Source organism: Sander vitreus, chromosome 20 (assembly GCF_031162955.1).
Source record: "Sander vitreus isolate 19-12246 chromosome 20, sanVit1, whole genome shotgun sequence".
Taxonomy (NCBI): domain Eukaryota; kingdom Metazoa; phylum Chordata; class Actinopteri; order Perciformes; family Percidae; genus Sander; species Sander vitreus.
The window spans coordinates 20,427,831-20,442,316 of NC_135874.1; the positions used below are offsets into that span (position 1 = coordinate 20,427,831).

General features: G+C 43.2%; 1 protein-coding gene and 1 non-coding gene across 2 annotated transcripts; both read left to right on the forward strand.

Moving 5' to 3' along the window:
* The first annotated feature begins 9,962 nt into the window (after positions 1 to 9,962).
* On the forward strand, positions 9,963 to 12,870 carry marcksl1a (MARCKS-like 1a). The gene is made up of 2 exons (XM_078277720.1): positions 9,963 to 10,274; positions 11,478 to 12,870. Exons 1-2 carry the CDS (start codon positions 10,188 to 10,190, stop codon positions 12,024 to 12,026), a joined length of 636 nt encoding a protein of 211 aa, XP_078133846.1. The 5' UTR covers positions 9,963 to 10,187; the 3' UTR covers positions 12,027 to 12,870.
* A 1,235-nt stretch (positions 12,871 to 14,105) lies between these two features.
* On the forward strand, positions 14,106 to 14,187 carry trnas-gcu (transfer RNA serine (anticodon GCU)). The gene has a single exon. It is a non-coding gene; the product is annotated as a tRNA-Ser (tRNA).
* Positions 14,188 to 14,486: the final 299 nt, after the last annotated feature.

A 14,486-nucleotide genomic window follows, 5' to 3' on the forward strand; every position in this document is an offset into this window, starting at 1 on the left:
ACCATTGTCATTGGGTTCAAGCAGATTATCTCCCACACGGTCCTGAATGGTGCCTGATCGGCTTACATGTTAGGTATTTGAGGATGTTATGAAAGTCCAGCAGGAGCAACTGATCATATGGCACACCACCTCTTGTGACCGGCCCCAACCGATGCCCTTGGCCCCAATACTATGCCTGCTGTTACCCTTACTGATGGCGAGATAAAGAGGATCTTCTAACTGCTACAATTGATCTCCAGTCCCAGCTCATCACTGACCCATGATAACCTTTTTAGTAAGCCCCGAGGGGAAAGACACACAAAGGGAGTGTCTCCCTTTGGAACTGACAAATGGCTTTTTCTTCCCTCGTTGGAGCAGGTGTCTTTCATATTGGACCTGTCAGCAGGAGATATATTCTTCCCGTTTTGTCTTTAATGTAGCCTATCTCTGTGCCAGGGCAGTATTTCAGGCTCTGACAGGGAGGGAATGTACGAGAGAATAATACAGGCAGTAACAGTAAATCTCTGCCCAACTTGACTGCACCCATTTCCTGATGAGACACAAACGTAAATAACGCAGTAACCACATCCTCACCTCACCTCACTCCACCTCCCTATGTTTCAGCCAATCAATCCCTAATCAATCACTTGCAATCACTGTCAGGCTGTACCCAGCCTGTGCAATGGGTTAACCAGACCTAGGCTAGTGGGAAGTTAATGCAGACTCAACTGGGCAGGTTGGTCAAGCTAGCATATATCAATGCTAGCTGTCTCAGCAGACCAGTGGAGATGAGGTCAGTGCTGCACTGCAAACACAGTCGGGCAGTTCTAGATCAATAAAAGCACTGATAAAACAAAGGAAAACATTGCTGGCTCAATGAAAGACAAGGCAAGCTAGTAAGTTCAATGTTACTGACAGTGTGATGATACAGTTGTGAAGCCTGGCAAGAGGTCAATGTTAGCAAGAGAGGGAGCTATATACTGTTACACCCTTCAGGCTGAAGACTCCTAACCTCATTTGCATGACTGAGATCTGAGGTCTTCATGCTATCACCCAAACCCACAGATACAGCAAACAGACTGTAAAGATACAGAGAAACAAAGAATTTGTTCTAATTCTAACCCTGTGTCCCTGTGTTAATTCTTCAGCTATTTGCCTTGGTGTGTCCCAAATATAGTGTGTTTTACTGTAAAACATGAAAGTTTTTTTTCTTTTTTACTTGATCCAACAATGTAGGTGTGCGCGTTTCACTCAGACATACGTCACATTATGGAAGATGAAAATGAGCTAAGAATATCTCTTAAGAGGGACATTTAAATAACCCAGACACAACACCTCACCTCATCTCCTGAATTATTTAATAACTTACAAAGATGTTCATGCCCCAGTGACGACCCAGTGCTGGTTCAAAGGGAGCTGCCTTTACGTAACCTTGTTTTGATAAACTGGAGGAGGATGAGAGAGGGAATTGGGGGCAAGAGATTGAAGGGGTGGGTTATAAATAGGTCACTCACAAACAAGCGCAACCCACTGCAATGATGCTCCATGACAACACAGCTGCAATGGCAGATGGAGAAACTGGGAAACTGGAGCAAAATGACGACCGTATAATAACTCACGCCAAAACTGAGTGAACTACACAAAACTGAGTTGAGTTCAATGGGAAGGCCATCCCTCAGCTGGAGGACCATCTTTTGGGCAAGCATCCACTTTCTCCATGTGCCATTGACTCTGTGCCTCTGTAACTAAACTTGTAGTTAGATCCCTGTGGAGGAGAGCCAGGATATAACAACAACAAATTATTACATAGTTATTGTTAAAATAAATGTCTGTGTGAACATGTTCGTGCCCTAATCCTAATTGAAACAGGCAGCTGTGTGCTACCTTGTTCAATTGGGGAATGAAGTGAGCTGGCAGCCTTTTTTAGTGCAAAAAGAGTTCCTGAGTCAATGAATCCATTCTACAAATGGCTCATTAAAACACAGTGGCCAAGTATCGACTCCATTCTGTGTGTGTGTGTGTGTGTGTGTGTGTGTGTGTGTGTGTGTGTGTGTGTGTGTGTGTGTGTGTGTGTGTGTGTGTGTGTGTGTGTGTGTGTGTGTGTGTGTGTGTGTGTGTGTGTCACACACACAGTGATTATACACTATACTAGTACATAACCTGCCACACTTGCAGAAAAAAAACAAATTTATTACCACAATACACCTCAGCCAGAGCAAAAGCTGAAAAATCTGTGTTGGCAATTAGTGGTGTTTCGGTAATGGCACACAGATAAATACACAGATTAATACATTGCCATTTGCAAATTATGATCGCTATTCATTTTCCAGTTAGTTTGACATGGTATTAGTGTATGACAGAGGGAACGACAACATGACCTCAGTGGCATTAAGCTCATTATGTCTAGACAGAACAAAACGCCATTGGGCATTCTTTTCTTCTCTGTTCCACTCCTGGATAAGATTATGTTGAATGAAAATACGAGTGGCCTGTCTGCCTTCTTTTATTTCACGAGGCCAGGATGTTGATATCCTGATGTCTGAGTCATGTATACAGGCTGGGGGATAAACCTTAAAGCTCTTTCTTTCTCTCCCTGTCTTAGGCTCCCCTCCCCCAAGCCCACGCTGGACTGCCTGCAGAGGCACAGCAGGGCTGCCAGGTCATACTTAACACCAACCACAGCCTCTCCACAAACCTCTTCTCTCCCCATCCCCCCCTGCTCCCATGCCCCACCCAATCCTTAAATCTGCATTACAATGAAGATAGTAGAGGAGGAGGACTGTGTGTGTGTGTGTGTGTGTGTGTGTGTGTGTGTGTGTGTGGGGGGGGGGGCTAAGGGTTTGAGGAGCCAGGGGAGAGGAAAAAACCTACGGGGACTCAGAGAGCGTGATAATCTCACAGATTGGCCACAAAAAAAAAATTCATTCATTCAAACTCATGTGTGAGTGTGTAGCAGTGGTGGTGGTGGTGGGGTTAATTGTATTTGCATGCGGTTGCACGCAAGTGGTTGTTGTCGTATATATGTCTTTGTGTCTCTTCAAACAATCGACACTTGTGCTTTTAGCTTTTTCTGAGCGGCAGGGGAGTAGTCTGTGTGGCCTTATATCACTCAAAGCAAAGCTGTCAGGAATTATAGCCTATTATGTTTTATTGGTCTGAAGTGTGTCATGCTATCTGTGCCTATACTTCCAGATCATTAGACAGAATTCACCAGGGATCATTGATTTCTGTCTGTCCAAGGGCATCTGACGTCTTGTGATTTTTGACAGACGTATATTTGATAAATGGAGGCGATAACCGCTCTCTTCACTTCACAAATTGTTGTTTTTAACAAACTTTGTTTTTTTGTACAGATTAAACTAGCAATATATCATATGTTTATATAGTGTTAAAGTTGATGGTACATTTTGATTTTATTACCCTTGAATGGAACCAAGCAAGCTGTTTTCTTTCTATGCTTAGCTAAACCGACACAAGGTTCATAGTTAGCGTACCGATATGAGAGCGGTATTGCTCTTACCTAACTCTCGGCATACACTGTGATGCACAATTTTGTTGTTTGCCTACTGATAAGAGAATAAGGATTTAGCTGTTTTCCTAATGCTCAGGCGTGTCAGTGCGGACAGGGATCTTCAAACACTGTTGTGTTTTTACTGGGTTTACTTACTTCTGTCTCCGAAGCTTGGCGTCTCTCCCGTTGTGGGAAGAAGAGAGTGACTGCAAGAAGGCATGGGAGGGATGAAGAGGGAGAGCAGAGGAGGAAGAGCAGGCTGTGATAACGATGAATGAGATGATGGCACACTGACCTAGTAACACCGCAGTGCCGTTGGCAGTGGGGATGAGCTGCCTTATACACCCCTGTCATACACACACATGCACACACACACTATCCTTTCCCTCTGCTTCACTCATCAACGCTTTCAGTACTTCTTAACCCCTCGCCCTCTACGTTTACTTGTCTCGCCATCTGTTTTATCCCTCGCTGCCTTCTTACCTGCTTGCATGTTATGACAACAAATGGAAACAAAGCACCACTGGGTGATTTTGCCTATAATGGCCCAAGCCTTGATGCAAGAAACAAACACAGGGAGAGGAAAAACTGAGGCTACATCCACTCTACTGCGTTTTAATTTTTAAACCGCGTTTTGAAACAAAAATGGTTTCCGTCCACACTACGTATCAGAAATTATCTCTGTCCGTATAAACACGTCTGACAACGCATATCACATACTATATTCACATACACTGGGCATGAGCGTGCCAGTGTAAACAGGCCTCATGCTTTTCCATGTATGCAGTGCCTCCCACTTACTTGTAAAGTGGGAGGTCCCGGAGCGCAGGGGGGTACATTACCTCCTACGGGGGTAGGAGGTAACGGAAGAAAAAAAAAAATTACACTGCCATTTGTACGAAATGTAGGCTAATGTCTCCACGTTCTTGATCGGAGGAAACGATTTTTGCTTGTTTGGGATCCGACTGGCCAGCGTATTTGAAGAAGTTAAGCAAACTTTGTTGTCTTTTTCACATTTCCCCCCCGACTGAAACAAGGCTATAACAGCAATCTCAACCAGCACATGTGTCACTTGAAGTGCCTCCCCCCCCGTCTTACCCTAAACACAAGATTTTTGTGGAACTTCAATGGGGAATAAAGACTAACAAGACAGATAACAACATTGAACACTACACAAACAGTAATTATATTTATTTCATTTAGGCGATTCATTTTTCATAATGACACAGGAGCTGCCGGATCCAATAAAAAACATGTTCCGACGTGTTCCGGCTCAAATTAAGCCCTGCACATATATGCCATAGCGCCAAATACAAATTGCAGATGAATGAATCTATTTTGACACAGTGGTCCTGACTGAACTGCATTCGTGCGGATGTAGCCTGAGAGAAAGAATTTTAGATGAGGAAGAAAAAAATGGACTCTGACAGGAAGATGATGAGGGGAAAGGTTAAAAGGAAACCACGCTTCATTTCCCTGTGGTCACAGAGGTTGAGAGTCTCGGCTGCATAAATTGTGGGAGGCCAAGTCATCTTAAATAAACACGGCAGAGATGATAAGGCAAACAAAAACAACACCAAAGCCATGTCCTCTACCACTCCACTCCTGACTGGGTTCCCACCAAACCACTTTCCACTCCCAGTAACATCAGCCGTTGACGTCCATCGAAGCGGTAGTTGCCATGGTAACCGTCTCTGTGGCATGTCGGCACGCACGCAGAAATGTAGGGAGGGGTGTCGCGTCATGTCTACCACCTTAGGCACAGGGAGACAAAAAGAGGGGTGGGGGGAGAGAAGATCTACACACATCAACATGATATTGTTTTTTTGGAGGTTCAGTTGTGTTTCCAAGCTCCACAGTGATTTAAACGACTATTTTATCAACGAGGCGAGTCAAACATGCAAGCTCAGATGAGCATCGGACATCCAGCTATCCCTTCCTCCTTCTCCTCCTCTAAGCCACTGCCAGAGTGTGACAGACAGATACATCTGCACAAGCCCCCAGTCAAGATGGCTGCCATTTGCAGCTTTATGGTTGCCTGTTGGTGAGGGCCTTTTTGCAGTCAATAAGCCAGTTGATTGAATTAATTAGCATTACAAAGGGCTTTCTTTTAAGTCTACACCCCACTATTCATGGCAGTGAAGAGGGCTGTGCACCTGATTCTCCTTGTAATTAGGTGCTTGGCAATGCAAATGTTGTGTTTACACCAGACTAAATCTGACGTGTAAAATCTAATTTAGATCTTTGCCACTTTTGAGCATTTGTGATAGATTGAAATGAAATGTTTTGAAACTGTGTTGTGGCTATATATATATTTTCCTTCCATTATTTCAACATCATAAAGCCATTTTATGACATGTGCATCATATGATGGCATTGAGGTATTTTGTTATTTGGGCCATTAGCTGTGCAAAACTGCGACACATTTGTAACTATTAATGTCTCACATAGGAAACACACAGGAAACAGCCTGCACTTTTGTTTTTGTGATTGTGTATGCATGAATGAAATTGCCAGAGAAATTACATCTTCATCACGCTCATATGCTCAAGTAATCTATTCAAGGTGACTGTCATAAAGATAACTTTTCTCCCCCAGGAAGCAAAAGGAACCCCAAAGACATGTTTCTTCTTCCTTGCTCCAGCCCTCTTCTCTCCCCTCATTTCTTCTTGTGATGCTCATCAGTTGGCTTGCCGAGAGAGAAAGAGAGACAATGGAGGCTTTTAGCGGGATTTGAGAGGTCATCCTGTGTCAGCGCATGAAAAATGGGCAACCACACAAACAGGGGTATTGACTAGCTCAGAGAGAGAAAAAGGTTGTGAAGAGGAGAAGAAGCACCATGTTTAACGTGACAGAAATAAGTAGGCTGGCCGAGGCCAGAGGAAGTCAATCTAATTTTTCAGGAAAATCAGGCCTTGTCATCATCACAGTGCATGTACTACAAGTGTGTGTGCATTTTAAGTTATAAATACTTCAGGCTGTGTCTGCCCTAATGTACAAAACACTTTTCTTTACCTTCTTGATGAAAGTTAAATGAGAAAGTTGATACACTCTTATGTCTGTACGCTAAATACGTAGCTGCAGCAAGCAGCCAGTTAGCTTAGCACGAAGATGAAGGGGAAGGGGAAGGTAAACAGCTAGCCTGGTTCTGTCAAAAAGTTAACAAAATCTACCTAGGAACTCTAAAGCTTAATAATTAACATGTTATATCTTGTTTTATTTTATACATGAAGTGTGAAAACAAGGCTAGCTGTTTCCCCATTTCCAGTCTTTATGCTAAGCTAACCACTGCTGGCTAGTTTACAGCTATGAGTGGTATCAATCTTCTAATTTTTTAAAATTTTTATTTTACCTTTATTTTACCAGGGAAAAAATCACATTGAGATTAAAATCTCTTTTACAGGTGAGCCCTGGCCAACAAGGCAGCACATAAAAATACACTTTAACATACAACAAATAACAGACAGACAGGGATGGACAGCAATAAGAAATAAAAACAGAAAATCACATTTAAAACTCGATAAGAAGAGTATTTCCCAAAAAGGTACACTTTTATTTTTAAGTTTATATATAAAATGATTGGAAGGAGATGAGATGTGCTGAAAGGTTTCGCACTGGCATTTACAGATAATTGTCTAGTTTACGGTCAACACTGAAATGCTGACAGAACAACAAAAAATGTCTTCCACTGAGTTGCAAAGATCGGCTAGAGATGTTGCTCAAGTCTTAGTAAGCGGTTTTCTGTTTGTTTTGCTGTTTACAACAATCGCAAAGTACGGCGGGTCTCAGCTAACAAATGTTGACAATCAGAGGTCAAACCTTTTCGAAAAAGTTGGTATATTTCAGGTTTTTTACTTTATGCTTCAGTGTTACATTACATTTTTTTATTTCAATAAAAAGTCAAGAAAATGTAATTGGTGTTAACCAATGTGTAACTGATCCACATCTATGAAGATATCACCCAAGTTTGAGTGACAAACCTGAAGTTAACCATAAGCTCTCTATATGCTTGGATGTCATTCTGTGAAAACATCTCTTTCTTGTGCTGATCTTTGAAGCCTGACAACCTTAATCTATAGACCTCATCAGAATGAGGACCCGATTCAGACGTCCCACATCAGAGAGCAAAGGAGGCATTCCAAAGCCATGATTGAGCTATGCATGCACATGAACATCTTTCAAGCATGTTGTTCTCCTTCTTGACTCAGATTGGGAGAATGTATGCAGTAGTGGTAGTGGGCTAGGATGGGGTGGGGGAGTGCAGATTGTGAATCCCTGAGGGTGAATTTCACTGTGGGAACCTCAGCCCACTGAATGGATGGAGATCATTCTCTGGGTTGTGTATGCATGCCTCGCATACCACGGCTGTGACATGTTTGTGTGAGTGTGTGTGTGTGTGTGTGTGTGTGTGTGTGTGTGTGTGGAGGTTGTTCTGTGTGCCATCGGATTGGTCGAAACAATGACAAAAAGGCGAAAAGAGAGCGAGAGAGAAATGTGGAGCTATAAAGGGATGCCTCAGAAGATTACGGGCCTTTAATGAGAGGAAATCATAAATTCCACTTAATGAAGTCCCATAAAGATGACAAGTAGAAGGCGTGCCATTTTGTTAACATAGTTTCATCTTTGGGATAAATGAGGGCCTTGTTAATGGGAAAGAATGGATAATTTGGTTAAGGTTGCCACAATTAAGAGTAACGGCTTGAAAACGAGGCAGCTGGCATATACAGAGGCATGTATGACCCTGTCTAATGACTGGCCAGTGTATGGAAGCAGTCCTGGCTTTCGTACAGTAACTCAACTTAAAACGTATGATCCCTGACCTTGCTGGGTCACAAGAGGAGCCCATCAGCTTTAGGCTCCCAAAAAATGCAGTGTCATTGCTGCGATCGTGGGATTGGCTCGTCTGGCCAAGAGACCTCATTACTGGCTGACAGGCTGGTTCACTGTCTCCCTGTCTGTGTCGGTGACAAAGCAGCCCCAGTGCCATTGCAAGGTCTCCACTGAGTGCAGAGCTTGGCTGTGTGTTATGTAACACGTTTACTCTTGGAGAGTCGGGCCCATCACATTTAAAATCCGGCAGAGGCCATTAATGAATTATTCAGCGCTCATTCAAATAGTGTTTTCTGCACAGATCATCTGAGGGTTTATTTTTGCTAAAGGAAGTCACTGAAACTGTGATGGACCATGCTAAACTTGATGTTGACATTATCTTAATACAAAGTGTATGCAAGCGTGAAACAGTGAGTGGAATTTAGAAATCATGAGCTTTTTTACCCTTTATCTATTTGCAACCCTTTATCATAGGTGCATAGGCAGCTCTTGGAGTGGTGAGCACTTCAACCAAAAAACGATGTTCCCAGATTGGCTGATTTGAATAGTTATTTGAGACCTGTAAAGGCAAAACTACTCTAGTTTAGGTTTAAGTGTTTTTGTTGCATAATCATTTTTTATTTCCCTTTTGGGGTCCCAAACTTTAGGCTGGTAACCACCGATCTGATGATAAAATACTTCTGTGTGTATGTTGTTCTCACTAATACATTTACAGCATCATTTTAAACTCAATGCTAACTGCAGTGATGCCTCCCGAAAGAGTCTATGTCAAATGGTTCATTACTTATGAATGGGGGCGTTGCTAAAGTATAGGGGCTGGCATTAGACACCCATTATGTTGCTCAATATCAAGTGTAGCCCACACAATTCACATTTCATGTAAATCGGATCATGTTGTCCACATGAGGCTATAACTGCATGTTGCCAGTAGGTGGCGCTATGACCATAATTTAATGTTGGTATGTATGGAGTCTTATCATGCATGTGAAGTTTCAAGCAGATTGGACAATGTACAGTCTAGTTACAAACCACTTCCTGTTTTGTGGAGTAACATGGAAATTCTTCACCTTGCCATGTCGTTCAACGACAGCTCAAAAGCTTCCTAATGTAGCTTTGCCAACATCTTTAGATTTTACAAATCAATTTTGAAGTCAATCAGGTAAAAGAGGAGTTTGTTAAAGTACAGTGCCTGCAAATGGTAAACAAAATTCAATATGGCTGACTTCCTGTTGTCTTTAGGGTATGGCTCCAAGATGCTTTTTTGTAAGTCCGGACATGATTGATATGCCTACCAAATGTCATACATCTAGGTGAAACATACTGTGAGAGCTTTGAAATTTTGTAGCGGGCGCTATTGTGCTCAGGCCATAAAAATGTTCAAAATGCCCCAAATCTTCCAGACATGTGAAACACTGGAAAAAAAAAAGTCTTGCTGATCATCCTTCAGCTGTCCTGTGGAAATAAAGGCCTAAACAAGGCCCCCGCCCCCCCCAAAAAAAATCTTAAAAAAAAAAAAAAAAAGACAGGGGGTTAAGGAGGCCCATCCCCCGGCTGCTGATTGGACAAAGCCCGGCTGTCACGCCTATGGGAGGAGTCTCTGGTCGATTTTGAGGCGCGGTTGAAATACTCACAGCCTCATCACCGACATCCTTTAATTTGAGCTCAGCCGCCGTGGCGTCCACACTAACTAAAGGGGGATCTTGTCGTTTCCAGACCTAGCTAGGGAGAAGGAGATCCGGTCGGATTTTTCACCTCTTTGGCAAGATCTTACCCATCCCAGAGCTGGATTTTTAAATCTCGAAAACTCCTCGAGGTTTTTCTTTTTCGATTTTCTTTTTTGTTCAGAACACCTAAAGGAGAAAAAAAAATGGGAGCCCAATTGTCCAAGGGTGGAGTAGCTGTTGAGGGGAAAGCCGCCGCCGCCGACCCTGCTGCTGCCAAAGCCAACGGCCAGGTGAGTAAAGTAGGCCTGACATGCCGAGCATCAGCGGGGAGCCACATGGCACCCAACGCCCACTGGAAGCATGGGTGGCACGGCGGGGCTCTGAGCTGCTCTGGTATTCTAGCTGTTGCTCTTTCACACTCTTCACCGAGCGCAAACTTATTCTTCTGTTAACCACATGGATTTAGAGTCTGTATGAACTAAATCCAGGGGGACCTCCATCGGAGCATCCGTCGAGTGGCCATGCTCGTCCCCGCTCAGCGCGCACCAGACCTGTCTTTGTTAATTTTTCCGCTGGTCTCAGAGGGGCAATTTTACCCGCAATTTGTATTTGAGAACGACAGATTCGAGTCGAAATGTGTTTTTGGACCGTGTTCTCTCTCATGAGTTGGCTCTAGTCGGGGAGGTAGTCGCCCTTACGTCGAACAAAAGACTTGAATCAAACGGTGCAAATGATGCAAATGCACTCTGCTGGAGGCGCATTTTGCGGAGTTGCAAACAAAGCGCGGACAGGCGCCAGTTTAAGCCCCCTTTCGCCCCAACTTTTATACATCTTGCCCCGTATAGTTCAGTAGTTGTGATTCATTGCTTAATATTGGGAGAGTTAAACAAGTGTGACTTGCTTGAGTGTGACCCCAGATATCAGAAGATGCATTTTGTGATGCACGTTCATAACATGTCGTTGGAGTTACAGACCCCTCTCTCACTATGGTTGCGTCGATTCGTTGAATTTAACTCTTAAACAATGGCTTGCCCGTGTCATGACTGTGTGCTGGCTGTATTCTGGCCACACTGAGCTCAAACAGAGCAGCGGTTTTGTGAGCTGCAGCTCTGGATGAGAGCAGAAAGCAGGTTTCACGGGGATTCCTTTGTTCCCCCAACTTGCTGAGTGTGTTGACGTTTAGGTGCAGCACTACTGCCCCCATGTGTCTGCTTAGAGTCATGCAAACAGCTGTTGCGTTCCTGCCCCTGAACCACTGTTAGGACAAGCAGCTTTCCTCAAGTATTACATGGATTAACTATTGGAGTAAATGGGCTAATGCTAATCTGTCATATGCCATATCTCTTAAGATTAATTTGTAATGTTGTACATGTCATGTACAGTTTATCCATTTGTATAGTTGATTGATTTTCCGTTTCCAGAGGCAATGTGTTTATTTTGACTGAGTTTTGATTACTTTAATCCACGACTAATGAGTCCTCTTCCCTATGTAGGAGAACGGCCACGTCAAAACCAATGGTGATGTGTCTGCCAAGCCCGATGGGGAAGTGGCTGCCGCAGATGGAAATGGAACCGCTGAACCAGCCAAGGAGGGCGAAAACTGCACCGGTGATGCCATTGAACCCGCTCCCGCAGCCGAGGGCGACGCTGCCAAAACGGAGGGCGAAGCCGCCAAGGAGGGCAAGAAGAAGAAGAAGTTCTCCCTGAAGAACTCCTTTAAGTTCAAGGGCATCTCGCTGAAAAAGAGCAAGAAGGGCAGCGAGGAGGGCAAAGAGGAGGTCGCCTCCCCCACGACCGAGGACAAGCCCGACGAGAACGGCCACACAGCCAAGGAAACCAAAGAGGAGACGCCGGCCGCTGAGGCCAAAGAGGACGAGGTCGCTGCCCCTGCTGCTGATGCTGCCCCCGAGGGGGAGACCAAAGCGGCGGAGGAGGCCCCACCCACAGAGGCTGCCCCAGCTGAGGAGGCAGCTGCCGCCCCTGCCACCCCTGCTGAGGACACGACACCTGCAGCCTCTGAGGGCGAGGCCAAGGCAGAGTGACTTCGCCCGGCCATGTGAACTGATTTTTCCAAGATTAAAGTATATAAATATATATATGAGAGACACGTGCCACGTTCTTAAAGTTATAAACAAAACTAGAAAAGAAGACAAAGGATATATATCACGTTTGCTGATTCAACCACCAGTTCACTGCCTTTTTTATTAGTTCTTCGACAGACGGAATCTCACCGGGCCCTCTCGCGATGAAGTGTCGGCGTGTGTCGCCCACCTCATGGTACACACAGGGACTGGCGTGTGGCGAAGGTAATGGATTGGATGTGGAGCGAATCAGGAATACTGACTTATTTTCCCAATTCATGGAGAAGCATCCTTTTTTTTAACAGCGTGGCAGCCCTATAACATTTTATTTCTCTTTCTCATCTTTTTTGGGATCTAAAAATTGTCACTGTTGGCGGAGCGGGACAGACCATATCCTTCACTCGAAATGACTGTTATATGGACACATAAACCTTTCAAAAGATCTTATTAATTTTTAGAATTCTACATTCCTATGTTTTACCCCCAAATGTCAAGTATTTCAGTTTTGTCATGTATAGAAAAGTGAAACTCGAGGAGGGGAGCAATGTCTTTGTTCGTGCATTTTTGATTCTTTTTCTGGCTAAAACCACATTCAAGCTTCTTGAGTATTGCAGTGTTCACATTTCAGAGTTTATAATGCAGGGGTTGGGATTGTGTACAAAATGTGAGCTTTTTATCTGCAAACTGTCTCTGTAAATATGTTTTGGCCAATATTTTTGGTTCTCTTTATTTTGCTATCGTTTGAAGATGTTAATGGTTTTATTGTAACTTTTAATAAGGGTAAATAAATGTTCGATCCCCTCTGTCTGCGTTTCCTCTTGTGATTCACACCTCAAGACACACTCAAGGCTATTTTTTTTTGTCTTTTTGAGAGGTTGGGTCAGTTACAACATCATGCATACACAAAACATTTTTTTTTTTTTATAATGTATCAAGAAGGCATACTGTCTTAGATGAAGTCATTTTAAATCAACCATGAGTTAAGACCAAATGAGAGGTATGAACACACTTTATATCAAGTCAAGATTCAGATTTTAAAACTATCGTGAAGACGGCAGACAACTCCAGACTCAGCCAGTGAAGGTATAGTGATGCTAAGTTACAGGAAACAAAGGTTGTATGTGCCTGAGTCATACTTGATTCATGCTTTTTCTACATATGAGGTCACACCTGCACCAATGTTATGCCATAAATCTATATTTTTTTTTACACCAGTCTTTTAGCACGTTAGGAGTGCTCTTTATTGCATTTTCCTACATAAATTACCTGTGTGCGTGACAAATAAACCTTAGAATTCTTGAATCCAAATAACATCTAGCTGCATGCATATCTAGCAGGGTGAGAGGACATGAAGTGTCATCATAGGATTTCTTACATAAGTAATTGTGGCAACACGTGGCCATCAAATGCTGGAATAAGACCCACTTGAATAATCTATTAAGGTCCTACAACCTTTTTTAACATTCAAGTGACTTCACTGCAGCACAGATATTATAATAGCCCAGTTTTTCCTGAAAAAGATGTTCATAGATTGACTGACTGTAGACAAAAGGGTTGAAGCTTTTCAGAAAATAAAACCAGACTGACCAGAGGTTGTCAAAAATCCTTTGGGTCTCAGAGGGTTAATCAGATGCTTAAAATAGCTAATTTCATTTGTTGGTCTCTGGCTCCCCTTGGTGGACAGAAATATGTATTCTAGGCATATGTGATTCTGTACCGTGTTGCTTTTCAGTTTATAGTTAACACGTTAACATCGATTTCACACGTTGCTCGTGTTTGGCAACGTGGGATTACTATGTTAGGCGTGTTTTAGCTTTTTTGGTAGCATCTTTAGCTAGGTCGATAGGCCTACTGCGTTTTATTAAGGCGTGTAGTTAGATTTTGGCATACACGTGTTCCTGCAACCACTTTTGGGGTAAGAGCAGCAACGGCCACCGAAATGTTAAGCGGCCCCAAATATGCCCGATGTATGATTGAAACTTGTAAATATAACATCTAATATAAATCGACATATTAGGAGCTAATTTGGTGTTACCAGCAGACGAGGTGGCCGAGTGGTTAAGGCGATGGACTGCTAATCCATTGTGCTCTGCACGCGTGGGTTCGAATCCCATCCTCGTCGGATATTTTCATTTCATTAACTGTTACAGTGGACATGAGATGAGAAAGAAGAGTTAGTCTCTCACAAAAATAATAGTTCCAGATAGATAAGGATCTAAAAGTCATGCTTTTCGTTTGGTAAGCAACAAAATCAATTTTACATTTAAAAAATGGTGAGAAGAGCAGTGAGAAGCCATATTTTAGGGGGGGCTTAACACCTGAAAGCAGTATGGTTGTTAGAAATAACAATGATATAATAATAAATATGAATGTAATAATGATAGCAGTGTTATTATTTTAAGTATTCCTACTGAAATACTA

Coding starts and splice junctions, on each gene's coding strand:
- marcksl1a (XM_078277720.1), top strand. CDS start 10,188: ATGGGAGCCCAATTGTCCAAGGGTGGAGTAGCTGTTGAGGGGAAAGCC. Junction 10,275..11,477: donor CTGCCAAAGCCAACGGCCAG/GTGAGTAAAGTA, acceptor TTCCCTATGTAG/GAGAACGGCCACGTCAAAAC.